Source organism: Caloenas nicobarica, chromosome 8 (assembly GCF_036013445.1).
Source record: "Caloenas nicobarica isolate bCalNic1 chromosome 8, bCalNic1.hap1, whole genome shotgun sequence".
Classification (NCBI taxonomy): domain Eukaryota; kingdom Metazoa; phylum Chordata; class Aves; order Columbiformes; family Columbidae; genus Caloenas; species Caloenas nicobarica.
In genome coordinates this window covers 27735189-27753342 of record NC_088252.1, presented here as the reverse complement: position 1 = coordinate 27753342, position 18154 = coordinate 27735189, and the positions used below count along the sequence as shown (strand labels likewise).

General features: G+C 41.9%; 1 protein-coding gene across 5 annotated transcripts; it reads left to right on the top strand.

Annotated features, from left to right (window-relative positions):
• The first annotated feature begins 1356 nt into the window (after window positions 1–1356).
• MLF1 (myeloid leukemia factor 1) lies at window positions 1357–16766 on the top strand. 5 transcript variants are annotated; one of them, XM_065640347.1, is made up of 8 exons: window positions 1357–1466; window positions 6161–6323; window positions 9227–9271; window positions 11107–11196; window positions 12084–12212; window positions 13308–13467; window positions 14047–14179; window positions 14675–16766. In XM_065640347.1, the coding sequence occupies exons 1-8, from the start codon at window positions 1420–1422 to the stop codon at window positions 14769–14771; spliced, it is 864 nt and encodes a 287-aa protein (XP_065496419.1). In that variant the 5' UTR covers window positions 1357–1419; the 3' UTR covers window positions 14772–16766. The 5 variants fall into 5 exon arrangements, with proteins under 5 accessions (XP_065496419.1, XP_065496417.1, XP_065496416.1 ...); XM_065640345.1 differs by having other exon boundaries at window positions 1366–1466; window positions 11110–11196; XM_065640344.1 differs by having other exon boundaries at window positions 1366–1466; window positions 9227–9286; window positions 11110–11196.
• Window positions 16767–18154: the final 1388 nt, after the last annotated feature.

Sequence of the window (18154 nt, the reverse complement as noted above, 5' to 3'; positions counted from 1 at the left end):
TCTAAAGAGAAGTCTACATCAGTAGACAGCAAAATCAATGCTCACCCGATTACAGATATTTTTCAAAAATATTGCCGGCTCCGTTCATTCATCTTTCATGTCAATTTTCCACTTTGGGTCAAATACCAGTAGAGCTGCTTCTGCAGCATGACGGAGCTTATTGGAACGAAGGATCTGCTTTCACGACTGCTATATAAATATATCAATACCATATAAATACTCTGATGCTCTCTAATCCCACACGGTTATCTGGGGCGCATTTTCTATCTTTCCCCTAAAAAGTGGGATATTGAAAGAAACATGAGGAGGGCAGAGCCTTCACCTGCCTCTCACAGGAGACACAAAACACCCCCCCGGCTCACAGCCCCGAGAAACTTCGCCGGGAGGAATTTCCCAAACACACCAACGTTCTCCTCCCGTTTTATGAAGAATGAAGGTGAGATTCCCATACCCCTTTCAAACCAGTTTATATATAACCACAGAAGTAAGTTTATATATAACCACGATTCTTACACACACCCCTACATGTCCACAGCCACTCGGCTCTTCAGGAAACCCAGATAACGCTCCCCGTGTGTTTGTTCCATTCTGTAACCGAAACCTCGCTCTGATGACAGGGTTGGCTGAGGGGTTTCTGCCAAGAAGACAAAAAGCTCTTTTTCCCGTCCAGTTCAACCAGTGATCCTCACCCCCCAGAGCCGCTGTGGTTCAGCAGTACAGGACCAAGCGCTTTTACCTTCCGTAAAGCCTCAGGAATCGGATACACCTCGTGCTCAGCTGGTGTGAAAGGCGGTCGTGACGCTGCCAGAGCAGCGGCTGCGGCCCCATTTCCTTCATATTTCGTTCTCCCCGCTGCTGTTTCTCTGAACAGCCGTTTCTGGCGGGTTTTACCACAGGCCCCGGTGTTTTCCACTGAGGTGCCGCTGCTCCCGCTCAGCCAAACGCCTCGTTTCCAGCCTCGCACGACACGGTCGCTTTATTTTACTGCCATCTACTGGAAAAAATACTTTTAAAGTTTGTGGTTTTTTTTTTTTTAATTGCCAAGGACGGGATAGCGGCCTGTGCCGCGCTGACAGCGCCGACCCGCCTGACGGAGCCGGGCTGGAGGCCGGGCCTGCTCCCCAGGCCGGGCCGGGCCGACCGGGCAAAGACGGGCGTGGGGAGGGGGAGCCCGGGGGCAGCGCGGGGCCCCCGCCGCGGGCCGATCGCCGATCGCCGCTCCCCGCCGGGCCCCGAACCTTCTGGAGCGGGAACGCGCCGTGCTGCCGGTTGCCACGGCAACGGCGGCGCGCGGGCAGCCCCGCCCCCGCCCTGCTCGCCGCGGCCAATAGCGGCGCTGGAAGCTGTCACGTGGGGCGGCGGGCGCCGCCGTGAGGGGCGGCGGGGCCGGCGGGGCTCAGACCGGCGGGAGCCGCAGCCATGTTCGGGGGCCTGGGCCGCTGCTTCGAGGAGGACCCGTTCTTCCGGTGAGGGCGCGGGCCGGGCCGGCCGCACCCGCGGCCTCCGCTGTGGCGGGGGAGACGCCGCCTGAGGGAGCGCGTCGAGGCGCTTGTGGGCTCGGGGGACGCGGGTCGGTGAGGGGTAGCGGGCGGCGGGGCCACAGCCGCGCTCCTCCGGGTACCCCGAACAAGTGTCGGGGTTTGCGTTGGTACCGGTGGTTTTAAATACCAGGGTCTTGCCTCTTACTCCCCTCCTCAGTAACGCCTGCGGTTTTTACTGTCTCGTAGCACCGTGAAGAACGTAATAATAATTTCACAGTGACATCGAATGAGAAGAAACCTCCGTCTCTGTTGGTTTGTGTTTCTTGAGTTTGTTTTTCCTTCATTTTCTCTAAAAAGTGGACAGGTGCTGGATGTTTTAGCTTTTCTGTTTGGTGGTTTTTTTGTTTTTAAATTATTTTTTTTTCCTGTAGATAATTTCTGAGCTCCTGTTGTCGGTACATCCGCTCAAGGCAACACCAGGCGTTCGTGCGTTAAAACCTTTGAGATGAGCAAAGGCGAACTCTCTGTCTCCTTGTTCTGCTTTCCTGAGTGGACGTTGATGCTTTAGCTCAGCAAATGTGGGTTTTTTTGGTTTGTGTGCCCTGAGCGCAGTGATGGTGCTCGGGGTAGAGCACGTCTGTGTGTTCAAATTTATTTCCCGTGGGAATCCTCAGCCGCTGGAGCCTACATCTATATAGCGTGTTGTGCAGATGCTCCCCGAAACTGCTGGAGTATCAATTCTCACCCCAATTTATGAGCTTCGTCAGAAACTGAAATGGGATTGGAGAACTTGCAGGAGCCGGGATTATTTTAGTTTTTCTAAAGGTGCGGTACTTACTGCGCGGAGCTTAATTACAAGCAAAGATAAGGGGCAGTGTGGGTGGGTGAGGAAGGGTAACGCGTGGGGCCTTGTGATGTGGGTTTGTTGACTGTATCTCTTAGTTACAGGATATTCCAGCTGAGGCTGAGTTTGTCCCTCTTAAAGGAGAATCTACTGCAAAAGCTCGTTCCTGGTGGTGGGAGAGTTTCTAAAGCTGTGCAGGATGGGTTAGTACGCTCGGTTTCTAGGAATACGCAGGATATACTATGCAGAAAACCGCGCTAAGCAAATCCTCTGCATAAAATTAAAATAATAATAGAAATTAAGTCTTGTTTGTAGTAATTTGTAGCGTGCTTTTGAGACACCAGTTGTTTTCCTTTTATTTATTCATGTTTATCGTAGGCACTGATGCAGTTTAAAATGGTAGGGAAAAAAAGATTGCAGAAGATAGAGGAAGGGAGTGCGTGTGAAAGAGATGAGATTGATGTTGAGATTAATTTTCTTGGCACTGGCCTTGTAAGTCTGTTTTGCATATAGTTAAGGAAATCAGCTTATTGCTTCAGATAAGATTAGCTTCCAAAACAGTGTAATAATAAGCTTCTGTGGCCTCACAAGGAGAGATTTTGGCTGCTGAACTGGAAATAGTGCCTGGGTTAGAAGAAATGTCTCGGTGTGTGAGCAGCTGAGGTTCACCCTGAACAGCCGGGACAGGTGCGCAAGTTGTGTCTCTGCTGCCAAGTGCACTTGGCTTCTGGTTTTAATGCACCAATCCACAGATTTTTTTTTTTCTTGTTCCAGGTGTTATGTCCAGTGTGATTTTGCAACCTCAGGCTTACATAACTTCGTAATTTAAAATAAAAAGGCACATTTATTATGAAGTACTGTTTTCAAAAATAATAAACTGAATGTATTGTTCTAGGCCACTGATTTTCAACTGACCAGAAACATACACTGAAGTAAGGAGTAACATTATACCTTTATTATAGCACTTGGTGAAGGGTTTCAGCTGGAACTCCATTCAGAACTTGATTTTGGAAAAATTAAGTTCTGGTGCTTAACATGCAAAGGGCACAAATTCTGTGTTAAACCTCTTATGGAACCTCATTTCTTTTTCCCCATCACCTTTATGGTGTGATAGTGTGCAGCAATCCTGGTTATGTCATCAAAAGGATCTTCCCCCCTTAAAAAAGGTGAGATTTTAAGTCAGGTGTGATCAATGGTAATTAAACTAGAGTGCTCTCTCCACCTGTTGCCATCCCATAAAATCTGTGATTTGAGCAAAGGACTTAAGGTCTTGCATCTTTACTGGAGAGACTTTGATTTGTTTTATATACATATATTTATTTTATTTTATTTTATTTTTGTAAGGGTGACCTACTCCTTTTGTAGCTATGATTTGAGTTTCAGTCATCAGAGCCATCAAGGCAGTAGGTTTAGTTCCCTGGACCCCTTGTCTTCCAGGCAGGTTCTGTGATCACTTTCCATTGTTTTTCCCTGATTTTAGAGCATACCAAAATTGCGGTATTTCTTTTGAGGCTCGACAACACTAGATCTTTTTCTGAATGGCTCTCTGAAAGGTCCCTAGGGAATGGGGAGGCCTCACTTCTGTTCCTGAATCTGGCACTCCACAGTATATATCTTACTTCCCTGTCTCTCATAGTGTTATAAGCAGCTAGTATTTTTAAATCGTTTCATAGACCTTTCATTTTTTAAAACAAAAACAACCCACAGTTTTAGATGCAGGTATGAGTGTATCAAATGGGTGTAGTGGAGGGTGAATGGCCAGGAGGAGTTGCCAAAGAAATTGAAATAAGGCAAAAAGAACAATTTCACAAGGGATGAAGCATTCTTTTATGTCAGGTGAGACCTACTACAGCATGTTATGCACACTACATTCAACCACTTTTTCTTATCTACATTAAATCTATGGAATCCTGTTTTGCTTATGATGTGTTGCAGGTAACTTATCAGTGTCCTACTTATTTTGAACTGGAAGAGGCTGGGGAGAAATTTTGTTATCCATAAATTACTGGTGGAATACACTTCATATTTATTTACGTTTTTAAAACCAAACCAATCTGAAGCTTAGTGTCAAAATAGCTTTGATGGAAGAATACGCTGTGGTAGTGTTTGCTTTCTTCAGCTTGGCTCATGCGGTGGCTTTTTCCATCTGTTCCTCATCCTGTGAAAAGCAAGGGGACACTTGCTGTGTGGGAGCTGCTTATCGCATTAGGACTGAAATGAAAGCCAGCAGTCATGTGAGTGGGGTAGATTAGGGTCTGCTTAACGACAATGGTCAAACTAATTCTGAACTGTAACGGTCTGATTGCACTGGAGGGAGTGAAGTATGTGCATAGCTTAAAGGGATATTGTTGTGTTAAAAAATCTTGTTTGGAAAACAATCCGGCATTAGGTTTGTAACCTTATTTTTCACTTAAAAGAAAAATTAATAAATGTAACTTTGGCACAAGAAAGGAGTACAAAGCGAAGAGATCAAAGCGGCCACCTGGCGTGGAAACTGGTTTTCATGGGACTGGCAGTAAGGGGTGGAGAGAGTAGAAAAGCTGTTTGGGAGACTTTCAAGAGAGAATCAGGTATTGCAAAAATCAGGAACAGCCTGGAGCTTTTCTGCGTGGAGACATGAGATGTGACGGGAAGGGTTGTGGTGTCCTGGGGACAACCAGGGCAGGAGCTGTCTGGGGAATGTTGGGACATTGCTCGGAAGGAAGACGAGGTGCCATTACACCTATGTAAACATGCCTGGGCAATGATTAAGGCTAATAAAGTGCCTTTCAGTGGAATAACAAAGGGGAAAATGAGACTGGAGGTGAAGGGAGGAAATGAAGCATGTTTTTTCTATGAAGTAATAATTTGTAGCCTTAGACCACAGGCAACAGTACTGATCACATACTGTGCTTCTGGCAAGATCATGTTTTGCTCCTCTTTTGGCCTTGGTTAAAAATATTAAGTTCTTGTCCTAATTAGAGAATGCCAAGAATTAAGCGGTAATGGAGAACAACTTCATGTTCTAGCTGCAAGCCAAGCTTTGGGATTACTGGTGGGGTCCTGTAGGTTTTTGGAAACAGAGGCTGAGTATCTAGAAAGAAGAGAGAAGAGGGGGAAAACTAACAGGAAAGCAAAGAGCCAGTAAGAATCTTTCTTCCTAAGCAAAGGGATGCAAGAACTCAATTTGTGGAGGGGGAAGAAAGGGAAGGAAAAGATGCGATAGTGGGTGACTAAAGGAGACGGAGCTGGCTAGAATTTAGAGGCTAGTATACATCTTTGAGCATGTGCATCAACGGAAAGTAGAATGGGGCAGCCAGCAAAATAAATTTGAGGGGTGAGGGGGGAAAATCCAGTAGGACACGATGAGTTCAATGAGTAGTTCTTTGCTAAGCTTTGGAAGATGAAAGTGAAAAAAGGAGAGGGGGGGGAAAATATTTTAATATCAGGGGTTGGAGGTAGATGTAGTGATGAATAAAATGTAGGTCATGTAGGTTTTCTAGTTCCTGGAAGATAGCAAACATAGGCTGGGAAGATGGCCGCAAAGGATGGAATAGTTTTGGAAAATATGAGGGAGGAGAAAAAGCAACACGGACACCCAAGAGTACAGGAGAGCAAGGAGAAGACAAAAGCACTAAAACACTCAACCAACCTGAGAGGTGGAAGAGGAGTGAAAGAAATGAGAGTTTGTGAGGAACAGGAGATGGCCCAGTTGGGTCCTATTAAAATAAAGAATTTTAATAATAATGAACCATACGGAATGATGTAAAAAACTGAGTTTCAAAAGTTTCAGAGCCATTTTACATAGCTTGGAATAAACCCCAATGACCTTCTATGCAAAATGTCTCTTTTTCAGCGATCCTTTTGCTGCACACCATGAGTACATGCGGCAGATGATGAGAAGCTTTTCTGATCCTTTTGGCCGAGATCCATTTCTCAGCATAACAGATGGCGGGGAGAGAACAGGAGATCGAAGAGCGCGCCAGGACTCTCAGGTTGCTCTAAGAGGAAATCGCAGAGTAAGTATTTTCTTAATCTCCAAGGATTGCTACATGGAATTTACATTTACTGGTAATATAGTTGGCTTCCCATTTCCACGTCTGTTAAAATTGGTCCAGTGGAAACCGAGGCCTGGCTCAGCTATCGCAGCCTTGGCCAAATTGTTCTGTTGGTGAGTAAAATGTGAATAATATTTCTCTTGGTTCCTTAATGGCCTATTACTTAACACTGACAAACTTCTATTAGGACTAGTGACAAGTCTGTATGTTATTGAACATTGAATATACAATATTTAATGAAATAAACTAAGCCCAATGACAGAGCCTTCTCTGAACGCTTCCTTTTTTGCGAACTTTACTTGAAAAGGTACCTTGGGATGTTTGTGCCTTCACTCTGCACTTTAGCATCTTGTGTCCAGTTATTTGTTAGTTTGACTTAACACAGACCTGTGTTTCAGCTGCCTAGATAGTATCTGCGCAGACATTTTAAACCCTCTTTCAACTTTGCAACTGTGAATAAAGGCTTCGCATTCTGTATTGGGTCTGATTCTTAATGTCTCTTCTAGATATTGCAGTGTAAGAATTAAAGATCAGGAAAACTGGTACGAAACCCAGTATTTCTGTAAATTACAACCTGAAACTGAGAAGCTGGCGATGACCTATGTTTTACATAAAGTATCTGTGCAACTCCCTGGGCATGCGGGACAATTATATCTTACGCTTCTGTAGCTAAACCTTATCTAATTGCTGTATTTAGAGAGGATATACATTTGAAGTTGGTTGTTTCCATCCGGCAGGCTAAATATTTTGCAGCTGAGTGATCTGACTTTAATGAATCACACCTGATTTTTAAAAACCGGTTGGAAGACAAGACAGATGACAAGGGCGTGTGGAACTCGGCCAGATTTGGTGGGGGTTGTTCAAACCTAGATAGTCGGAGCTTAATAAACATGGCTGAAACACAGACTAACACCTACAAGTCAAAAGGGTAACTGTCAGATTCTTTCCTCTGTGCTCATACATTGCCAGTTAGTTTCAAATATAGATGCTGCTGGATCTAATTAGGGCATGATCTGCTGCAGCAGACTCTTAGGCCTTGGTTCAGTAGATGCCTAAACCCAGATCAGACTTCTTTTTCCTTTAGAAAAATAATATATTAAGCCTTACCCTAGTAGCGTAGGGGTTCGTGTCCCTTATTCTTGGCAGTGAGAGATAAATGACAGACACAGAAAACCTTTCTCTGTGGTTACAGAAAGAAGTTAAAGGCGCAAGTGCGCTGTGTTATTTTGATAAGCACAAAAGAATTCTGCACCTGCTAAAATCTTGCCAGTGTCTTTTGATGTTCCTCATGTTTCACCTGAGAGCTGTCAGATGTCACAGAAGACTCACACCGATTACTTGAGCCTTGTTGTAGTCTCAAAGTGCTTTTACTGGTTTCCCTCCAGAAGTTAATTCAAACACCTTAAATAATTAGATTTTTATGTAGGGAAAGATGGAAGTCTTTACTACCGTGTAAAATACAGTCTGTTAAAATTGCCCATACTGATTACTGAGACTGTAATTCTCTAAGTAAACTGTGGAACGCCTAAAACTCCTTTGCAAGGAACAGAATTTGGTGCACCAACTCAATGTGTGTCAATATAGCATTCAAATTTGAAAATGCTTTTCCTTTCTGAAGCAGGTTTGCAGTGCCAGTTTTTAGGCTCTTGGAGGGAGGGAAGAAGGAAAGGGTACGAGCAGGAGGAATGGGGTAAAACATCTTAAAAGATGCTGTCATTCAGTTTTGCTTGGGTATCTGATTGTTCTGTGTATTGCGCAACTATTTAACAGTGTATGTAACAGTATCCTTGTGTATTATGAAACAAAGTGTTTATATTTTTTTAATGATTAGCAACTTTATTTCTGAGGATATCCTTTTGCATTTGATATATATTAAAAAAAATATAGTATTATTTTCTGTCACTACATATTAGCCAGAAATGCAATCCGAAAGAGTTCATAAAGGTATTCAAGAATTGGATAACTTCTTCCTTTTGTACTTAAAATTACCGTAAAGTGTTTGGTACTTCTGTCTGGCCAGTCTTTCTTTAGGCAGGTTTTTATATAACTCTCCAGTCTTAGTTTCCTGGAAACATCAATTTGTTTTCCAGCATCTCATTGCCCTGTCATATAGGGATATTCAATATCAGCTGGTCAAACAGGAACTGTATTTGCCGGTGTTTATATCTACATCTATTTATACAACTGCAGAAGAATATAATTTGCTCCTGGGGGATTTGTCTTCGGGTGGTTCTGTATATGATGATAGATTTACTCAGAATTTCTTTGCGGTGACCTTTGAAAGTGCTGACAAGTTAGACTTCATTTTGTTTATCACGAGGGATGTATGGATATTTTACAGAAATATCTTTTAAATTTACATTACTCTCTTGTAATACATAAAGGGTGCTTGTGGACAGGTCAGCTGCATCACTTCATTTTTTTTAAGCTCTAAAATTGTTTGCCAGCCCTCTGAAATTTAGTTGCATAAATATTCCTTAAAGGGACTATTGATTTGTGATTTGAAGTGTTTTCAGAGAAGTGGGTGATCTCTGAAGCATGTGCCAGTTTTAAATAATTTTAGTACAAAGTTTGCTGTGGTACACAAACGTTTCTCAACTTGTAACTTCAAGTGCTTCTAGTACATACATATGAATATAACTTATTGTGGTGACAGCTGTTGCTTTCCAATATCGTTAATATACTTCATATACCCTGAGACTTTGTATTATATTGTCCTAGCGCACTATGAATTATCAGGGTCCTCGTGAGTGTTTTTATTTGATCGGAAATGTTTAACCTCACTTGCTGCATATGGAAGTGCACTGTGGAAGTTACTTCTGCTGTGTCTGATGACTAAAAGTCGTTGCTTCTTTTTCTTGCAGGCAACAAGCTGCTCCCTCATGCCCTTTGCAGGCTTTGGGAGAGCGGTTGGTATCTCAGGAGTAAGAATCCTTGCGTGTGGACACTCTCTGCATAACTAAAGCATGGGCAATGTGCTTGCAAACTGCTCTTGTTGGTGTTTAGATACATGCAACAATATAATTCAAGCGTTTTTAATTTTTTTTTCCTTATTAAATGAAAATGCTGCGGTAGACTAAATATGCTGATAGCATGATTGGAAAAGTTACTACTTAGCAGCTGGCATTTCTGCTTGGTGATGTATCTGTTGGTGCGTGATCTGTGATGGATATAAATTGAATAATCCCTGGATGGAGACTCCAGCCGCCGAGTGCTGCCCGCGGACGGACACCAGCGCCTTGGGGTGTTTGTGGGCGTGATGCCGACAAGGTTGCAGCGCTGGTCACAGCTGAGAGCATCGCCCCTGGAACGGGGCTTGGAATGGTGTCCAGCTGGAGTTTGGGGGTCTGGAATATCTGGTAAAGATCTGTACAAAGTACCTGAGCAAAACCAAGTTTATTGCCATGACCCTCGTGGAGCATTTTCCTTCCTTTGGGAGGCTTTAGAGTCCTCAGATTGAAAACCAGCAGCTTGGAGGGTGGCTCTCGCAGAGCAGATAAAAATAAGCATGGGTCTTTGAATTTTCAGATCTAAAGGTATTACTTGTTTAATTATATCTTCTAGAGGCACAAATTGACAACTTGCTGTGTGCAGAAAGTGTATTAGCTAATCAAAGTTTGTCTGCAATTAACTGCACAGGCTGTGGCTTTTACCTCCCTAGCCCCAATCTGTGGCATGTAGTTCCATAGTGCAGCTGATTACCGTGTCATGTCATTGCATTTCTAACTGTAGAAGGCAGTTTTCTGGCCCTATTTTATCTATAATTATTGCCCAGAGGTTTCAATAGCTCTTGAAGGTTCAGATTTCTTGCTACTCAAGAAACACATTGAAGGTCCTGAGGAAAAGTTCACAGTGGGAGAGGAAAGGAAGGGCAAAAATCATCTTCATCCCCACCTGCTGCACTGGAGGAGGATGCTCGTTTGGGACGGCATTGCTGGCTTCCCAGATGGGCACTCAGCAGAGCTCACCCTTTCCTTACTTAGTCTCTCTATTGTTTGGGTGTTGTGTTTTTTCCTTCCAAAGGGAGATTTCATCAGTGTGGTCAGTACATGCCATTAGCTACAGAGCCTATTAATTAAATTCTGTGCATCTAAACCTGTCCTATTATCTTTGTGCAACACTGGATCTTCTGCTTTCATGGAACAATTAAAAAATGAATGTTTTGTCGAGTACATGTATAGCATCAGGTAATGAAGCTGCCATTAAAATACCGAGTTCTCAGATTTTTTTTTTTTTCACACTGCCCTTTTATGAGTAATGTACATTATTACTGCAAAGGAACAGCTGTGTCTGCTGGGCTGCATTTTCCGTGTGATTCCATATGCATTAAGGGATTTACATAATAGAGATAATTTGATCTTCAATAGACTATTACACATAGAGGGTCATATAGTACTTCTTAAAGCAGAAGCTAGTTAGATTAGAAGGTATATGAAAATAATTCTTGTAAATTGACCACAACGTAAACTTATTTTGACATTTGAGGATCAAGTCTTTCACTTCTGTCTTTCTAGTATCTACAGCTTAACAATCAAGCTCCCCATGCTAGATTTTGATTTTTTTTTTTTTTTCATTTGAAAAGATGCATTTTGGCTTGCCTGTGTCTGTGAATTGCAGTCTGTGAAAACCTTCTTGGTGGTCTGATTTGCATTAAAAACTGCATGGAAAAAAAACAAAACAAAAAAACTACCTCAGAACTTGAAGAACTAGAAGACTGTTTTAATTTCAATGCCTTTTCTTTTAGCAGGATGCAGATTTTGGGGAGCCTTTTTTTGCAATGGACAAGATGATGTCCAATATGAGAAACAGCATGCTGGAGATGCAAAGGAAATTTGTAAGTTTTTAGGTTGTTTTTTTCCTAAAATTAACTGTATTGGAGAATAACAGGTGTTTTAAAATATTACTCAGAACATCTTGCCAAGGAAAAGGTTACTAGTCTCAAGGAGATAGTAAGAAATTGGGGTTTGGTTGTTTTTCTGTTTTGTTTTGTTGGGTTTTTTGTTTGGCTGGGTTTGTTTTGGTTTTGTTTTCTTCCCCAGATGATATTGCGGTGATATTTCTCTATAGAGTCACTGATTATTTGCTAACAACAGCACATTAAATGTGTGCTTGATTCTCTAGGGGTTAGAACTGCCCTAAGTTATCTGGACTCTGGCTCTTGCCAGAGCTGACACCTCCAGTGAAGGAGCAGTTTAAATTGTTACCGGACACTTACCCAACAAAACCTCAAACACCTAAAAGCCACCCTGCATATAGACTTGCCTCTGATTATATTTTCAGCACTGGGTCTTTCTTCACAGCCTTTGAAGATAATGCCAGTATCTATTAGGTGTTGCTGGGTGTATTTACTGTGTTTTACTGAGCTTGTAAAATGGCTTGTAACCGTCATTGCTCAAGTCCTATTTCACCCAAACTCTGCACACACCTTGTTATACGCTGTGTGTGGCAAGAGCGATGCTATAGGTTGTATCTTCATTACTAAACTATGCCAGGGCAAGCGTTCGAGCAGTTGCTTATTGCTGCCAATGCTTTTTATTTGTCGTCGTGTTTCCTGGGCTGGGGAGACACCAAATGCCAAGGTGTCTTCCCAACAGGCCATATTTTGTGGTGCCAGGAGTGAGGGGTCATTTTTCAGAGGGGTATTCATTCTTTTTCATACTGTAAGAAGTACCTATTATCCACAAGTTTTAACTTTTATTAATAACAGTTTGTTGCTTGTAGGATGACCTGTCCATCCATCCAGATGCCCACACGTTCAGCTCCTCCTCCGTGATGACGTACTCCAAAGTGGGGGATGAACCACCAAAAGTTTTCCAGGCTTCGGCTCAGACCCGCACCGCGCCAGGAGGTGTAAGTAGTCCCGAGATGCAGCGAGAAGGTGATGTGTAATTATCGGATTCTCTAGGGAGAGTAGTAGAGTTCATCTCTGCCAAACCACAGTTCCCTTCAGGTTCTTTTGACTGGAGACAGTTAGTCTTCTAATTTAGAAAAATACATGGCTGTTTAAATATTGCTCTATCTTAAAGGCTTCTTAAGCTAAAGTGCTGTTTTCTTCCTTGTAATTTGTATGCTTCTAAGTATACATCTAAATAAATTGTATGCCTATCAACTGGAAAAATGGAGTGCCAGAACAGCTGATTCTTCAAGGCGGTCTCCAATGTCTTTCTCTTTGCTATAATTAATGCTGCTCTTATGTTTTAGACAGAATTTTAAATGTATGAGATAGCAAGAGCCAGTCTATTTATGCAAAACGTGGCTTCAAATCATCCCCTTGACTCAAGCACTTTGAAATCCTTACGTAACGCTCCAGCCGAAGATGCCCTTTCATCGGCTTCCTTGCAGCTGTTGCATCTAATTCTGCTAAGAAATTTGAATTTGAATTTGAACCCTGCAGCAAGGTTCACGAAGTAAAGGCCGCCGAGCGCGATTGGCTGTGGGATACGTTCGAGCTCGAGCAGACACTCAGTTATCAAAAAGGTTCTAATAATATCCCTGTGAACAATGTGATAAGTGGTTGCCGGGGTTTCAAGCTGGTCAACATGACAACCTCGTAATTAGTTGTCCCTTCGTGCTGAGAATATCGGCATCGACTGTTACTTGTTCTCTTGTCAAGGAGGACATTGAAGACTTGTCTGCGTGTAGTATATTTAGACGAGGCTTTTTTTACGCAACAGTTAATAGCCAGCATGTATGTTACTTAAGAAGCTCCAGGTGTTCTCGTTTAATCTTCATGTCTGTTGGCAAAAAGAAAATAGATTTGATCTGTGCTGCTTGGGTGTATTTTCAGCCAACGCAGTAAATGAGACTATTGGAAAAGCCTGAAAAAAACAAACTTTTGAAAAAGAAATGTATAAAAACCTTGGGGAAGAAAATTTGATTTTTTTAAAAAATTATTTTAACAACTTTTTTTATTTGGAAGGATAATTATTTTCCTTTTTTGCACAGGTTAAGGAGACAAGAAAAGCACTTAAAGATTCTGAAAGCGGACTGGAAAAAATGGCTATTGGCCATCACATTCACGATCGGGCCCATGTCATTAAAAAATCCAAGAACAGCAAGACTGGTGATGAAGAACTGAACCAAGAATTCATCAACTTGGATGAAAGTATGTCCTTTTGTGCAACTCTGATGGGCTTTACATTGTTTCACACACCAATTTTTGAAGTTCCAGCTTGAGACATTTTGAAAGAGACTGTTTTCCAGAAAGTGCAAAGTCTGCAAATCAAATTTCCTTAGTTGATATAAATTTGGACAACTTAAAGTAACCAGTTAGACTTGAAAATGTGTTGTAATGCAGTGGGTACTGTTTGCTTGGACAGCAGCTGCTCGTATTTGAAACTAATTTTAATTATATTTTATGGTTTCAAACAAACTTTTAAGATAATTTTCCCATTTGCTGCATGTTTGTGGCTAATATAAAATACGTATTTAAGAGATGTGTGGTTAAAATGTGCATACACTTTTACAACACAGTGACTTCGATGTTTTATTTTTTAAGGTTTATCTTCCAAACATAAGCCTGCTGTCAGTAAACTCTGAGGTGTCTTTTCCAGATCCCCTGAAATAGTTTGCAGGCAATGTGGAGAATCAGGGACCACAAGTTCAAAAAAAACCCCTCTAATTTCCTATTTTTCCTATCTTGTTTGCATTTATTAAAAATAAACAAACTGTAACTGTGTTTCAGCTGAGGCCCAGACCTTTGACGAAGAGTGGCAGAAAGAGATTACGAAGTTCAGACCATCCAGAACTAGGTGCAATTTGGAAGCTCCAAAGTACAGAAGTATTCATCACATACCCAAGGAAGATGGGTCAAGACGGTAAGGCAGTTTCCTACCAGAATACCAAAATACTCGCAACAGATGGAGAATTCAATTATAAAGCAATCTGGTTATGAACAAACAATGTTTACTGGCAATCTGAGGAGAAATAGCGTGTTTTATTCCTCCTTTTCTTACAGTGCCACAATAAACAGGGCAAGGCAGGATTTTGTTAATTCAATTTTGAAGAAATTTAGTGGGTTTTGACTTTGAAAATTACTTAATGACAACAGTGAATGTGTTTTCTAGAGAAATACGCCAGTGATCTTAGCTCAATGACGTGCAAATGTTACAGCTGTCCCCACGGTCATCAAACTGGGTTCTTTGCGTTAAGGTTTAATCCTCTACGGTGGTAATGATGGAAGCAGCTTTGGAGGGAGAGGCAAATCTGTGTTACAACTACCACAACTCTACCTCCACATAAGGAACTAACGAAACATATATTCCCTCACCCCCACATCATACGGTCATTGTGACCCTTGGTTTTTGTTTCAGAGAGAAACCACTTGCAGCTTCCAGGGAGCCCAGAGTTTCTTCGGAGAATCTCAGTGTGAGAGGAACACACGTCCCCATCAAAAGCAGCAAAAAATAAACGGTTTCCATTCTCCATTTGAATGGAGTTTCTTCAGAGAAGATAATGGTGCTGCGTTGCTTATGTTCATATAAGTATACATGTATATCTGACCAAGCTCTGTTTTTTGTTGAAGTATTAGCGTGCCTTGCTACTCCCATCCTTTGACAACTGTCCTTTAAATGTTCTTTAAAACTTCAGATCCTTGGTTAACCAATCTAGTTTCAGTAAACTTAAACACCCAACAACTTTCCACTTAAAAGCACTTTAATGGATTACCACTAATTCTATTTTTTAAAAAATGCCCTGATTTGCAAGAGTTTTCTGCTACAACTGCACCAATCTCAGACTTTTATTAAGCCTGGTAATGAAGCTACTTTTTCCCACACTCTATAACTTGCACAGAAAGTAAATTCTTTTTATTTTGTGTGGCTGAAATAATTATTAATTTTCTAGGTGACAACAGCAATTAATAGTAATTTGAATACACTATAGCTACTATCTATATCTTTCTAAAATATTACTGTAAATTGTTGTAGAATCCCCAGATTCACGTTGATTTTAACATGAAGAAAAGTCAGAGGAAATGCTAAAATGACAAAAACTTTAAATTTTAGTTAATTGGCATTCTTGTGTTCATAAGCTGTGCTTGCATCTCTTAATTTCTGTGCCTAGACTGTCAGTTTTGTATTTCTGATCCTTTGTGTATTTCCTTTGGAGGTGACCTGTTATTTTTAATTCATGAAGATCCTCTGTAGTAGCTGTTAATCATTCTGTAATAATACCACTGTGTCCTCAAACTCAGCTCTAACTATTAGTTATTAATCAGAAAAATGTGGGAGAAATTGGTTGAGTAAGCAGTAGGTGAACTGGACAATGAACGATTACACCATTTCCCCCCTCAGCTGAGATGAGGTGTTTGTATTTTTTTGTCCTGTTTTACTGGATGTAGAATGATCCTAAATCTAACATTTGACCTCCCTGGATGTTGTTGTTCGGTTAAAGATTCTGATTTTCTGCAGAAAAGCCAACTGTGGGACTGAGAACAGGAAAGGTTTTTGGGTTAGTTTTACATTATTTTGCCGTTTTGTTACACAGAATTGATCCCTGTGTCGTAGTGTAACTTAATTTTTGTAGACTCTAACATTGCAGCATTAGCACTACAGCATCTATTTCAAGGCTAAAACATTATAGTGTAGCCTTTAAAAAGGCACTATTTATATGATAAAATAAAATAGGCTTAGTAAGTTAATACTTGGCTAAAACAGCCTTTAAATCGTATGTTTCTGCGGATTGCCCAGATTATTTAATTCAATGTTTATTAACCTGCAAAAATAATCAGGAGTACTTTCGTTGAACTCTGGCAAGGGAAAGACAATTGTTTCTTTGCGTGTTTAATGTAATGGCCTCTTATTACTATTGGAGCCAATACCAGTGGCAATAATGGCAATAACTTGGTGCTCTGGAACGGTTCTGGGAGCTGTCGAGGTGACCGAAGGACGGGCTGGAGCAATGTGACATCGCGGTCACCTTCCTCGAGGACGCCTGCGGAACCCTGAATCCACGGGATGCTGTTACTGCCCTGAAAAAGCACGAGGACAACTCAAGGGCCACAGCCTGAACACACCGTTGATTTAGCAATATTTAATCTATAAAGCTGTGGAGGCATTTTCCAGGTATGTCACTTGAATTTTCCGGTAATAAACAGCAGAAAAGTTTTTCATGTTGTAACTTCAGAAATCTTTGATTTGACAGATGCTGATATTTAACAGAAAATAGTATTCATCTGACAACTTCTATTTTTATCTCTGTTTTACCAATATAAACACAATACATATGCATAATTAATAAACCCAGTACATACTATGGTTTTAAAATTATAGCAGAAAGAGGCTAATACTCAGTACAGATAACTTTGTTATGCAAAACAACCTTCTAAAATGTAACACAAAAGATTGTTCTACGTAGAAACATCAACCGTAATTCTTTAATAAAGTTATTTATTATTTATGGTTATTGTTTGGCTTACTCTACACCACATTATTTAGTTTGTGCTGCTTTGAAACATTCTTGTGTGTGACACCAATAGCAATAGCCCCTCAGTTTCTAGAAAGAAAACATGCATTTATCACCACAAAAAAAAGTTGGTAGAAGGAAATGGCTGGGGGTGAGACTTGAGTATGGCCGTGGCCAGGCTCTTTCTGGTACAAACACTCACCCGTTCTGCTGTAATCCTAAAAATAGGGGATTATTTTTTAATATTTGAGGATGTAGGTACACACTCAAGCTTTCCTTATTACACCATTTATTCGAAGAGCTGTCATAACGGGTGCTCTGGATACCAAACATGAGAGCTTCTTTCATCTTGGCGGTTATGAGAGGGATATCGTGCAGAGTAACCTTCAAATTCCCTCCTGCTCTGAGATGGGATGTTGTTTGTTAATCTGTCGTGCTTTCCTGTACCTTTCCTGCTATTATAACACTTCCAGTCAACATTTCGATGGCACCAGCTTTTCACCCTGTACCTGTGCCCCGCAGCCTCCTACACACCATGAGGTTTTTTTCTTTCCTTCCTCATGCAGTCCTGCCACATGGTTGTCCTCTTGACCAGGAGCCCAACTCTTCAGTTGTTTCTAATTAGCAAACTCCAGCTGATGGTGCAAGATCACTGATTAAAATACTAATTGGGCTCAGTCCCAAGCAATCCTTAGGGCAAGGGTCTCAAACTCATTTTCACTGGGGTCACATCAGTATTGCGGTTGCCTTCAAAGGGTGGAATGTAATTTTAGGACTGTATGAATGTAGGAGCAGTTACAGCTTCACCATCAGCTGGAGTTTGCTAGTTAGATACAAGAGTTGGGCTCCTGGTCAAGAGAAGGGCCATGTGGCAGCATCGCATGAAGAAGGAAAGAAAAAGAAACTTCATGGTGTGAAGCTGGTGTCATTGAGGACACACAGTTCCAGAGAATGTCAAGGGTTGGAAGGGACCTCGAAAGCTCACCCAGTGCAACCCCCCTGCCGGAGCAGGAACACCCAGATGAGGTTACACAGAAGGTGTCCAGGCGGGTTGGAATGTCTGCAGAGAAGGAGACTCCACAACCCCCCTGGGCAGCCTGGGCCAGGCTCTGGCACCCTCACCAGGAAGAAGTTTCTTCTCAAATTTAAATGGAACCTCCTGTGTTCCAGTTTATACCCATTGCCCCTTGTCCTATCACTGGTTGTCACCCAGAAGAGCCTGGCTCCATCCTCCTGACACCCACCCTTTCCATATTGATCCCCATGAATGAGGTCGCCCCTCCGTCTCCTCCAGCTCAGAGCCCCAGCTCCTCAGCCTTTCCTCACACGGGAGATGCTCCACTCCCTTCAGCATCTCCGTGGCTGCGCTGGGCTCTCTCCAGCAGTTC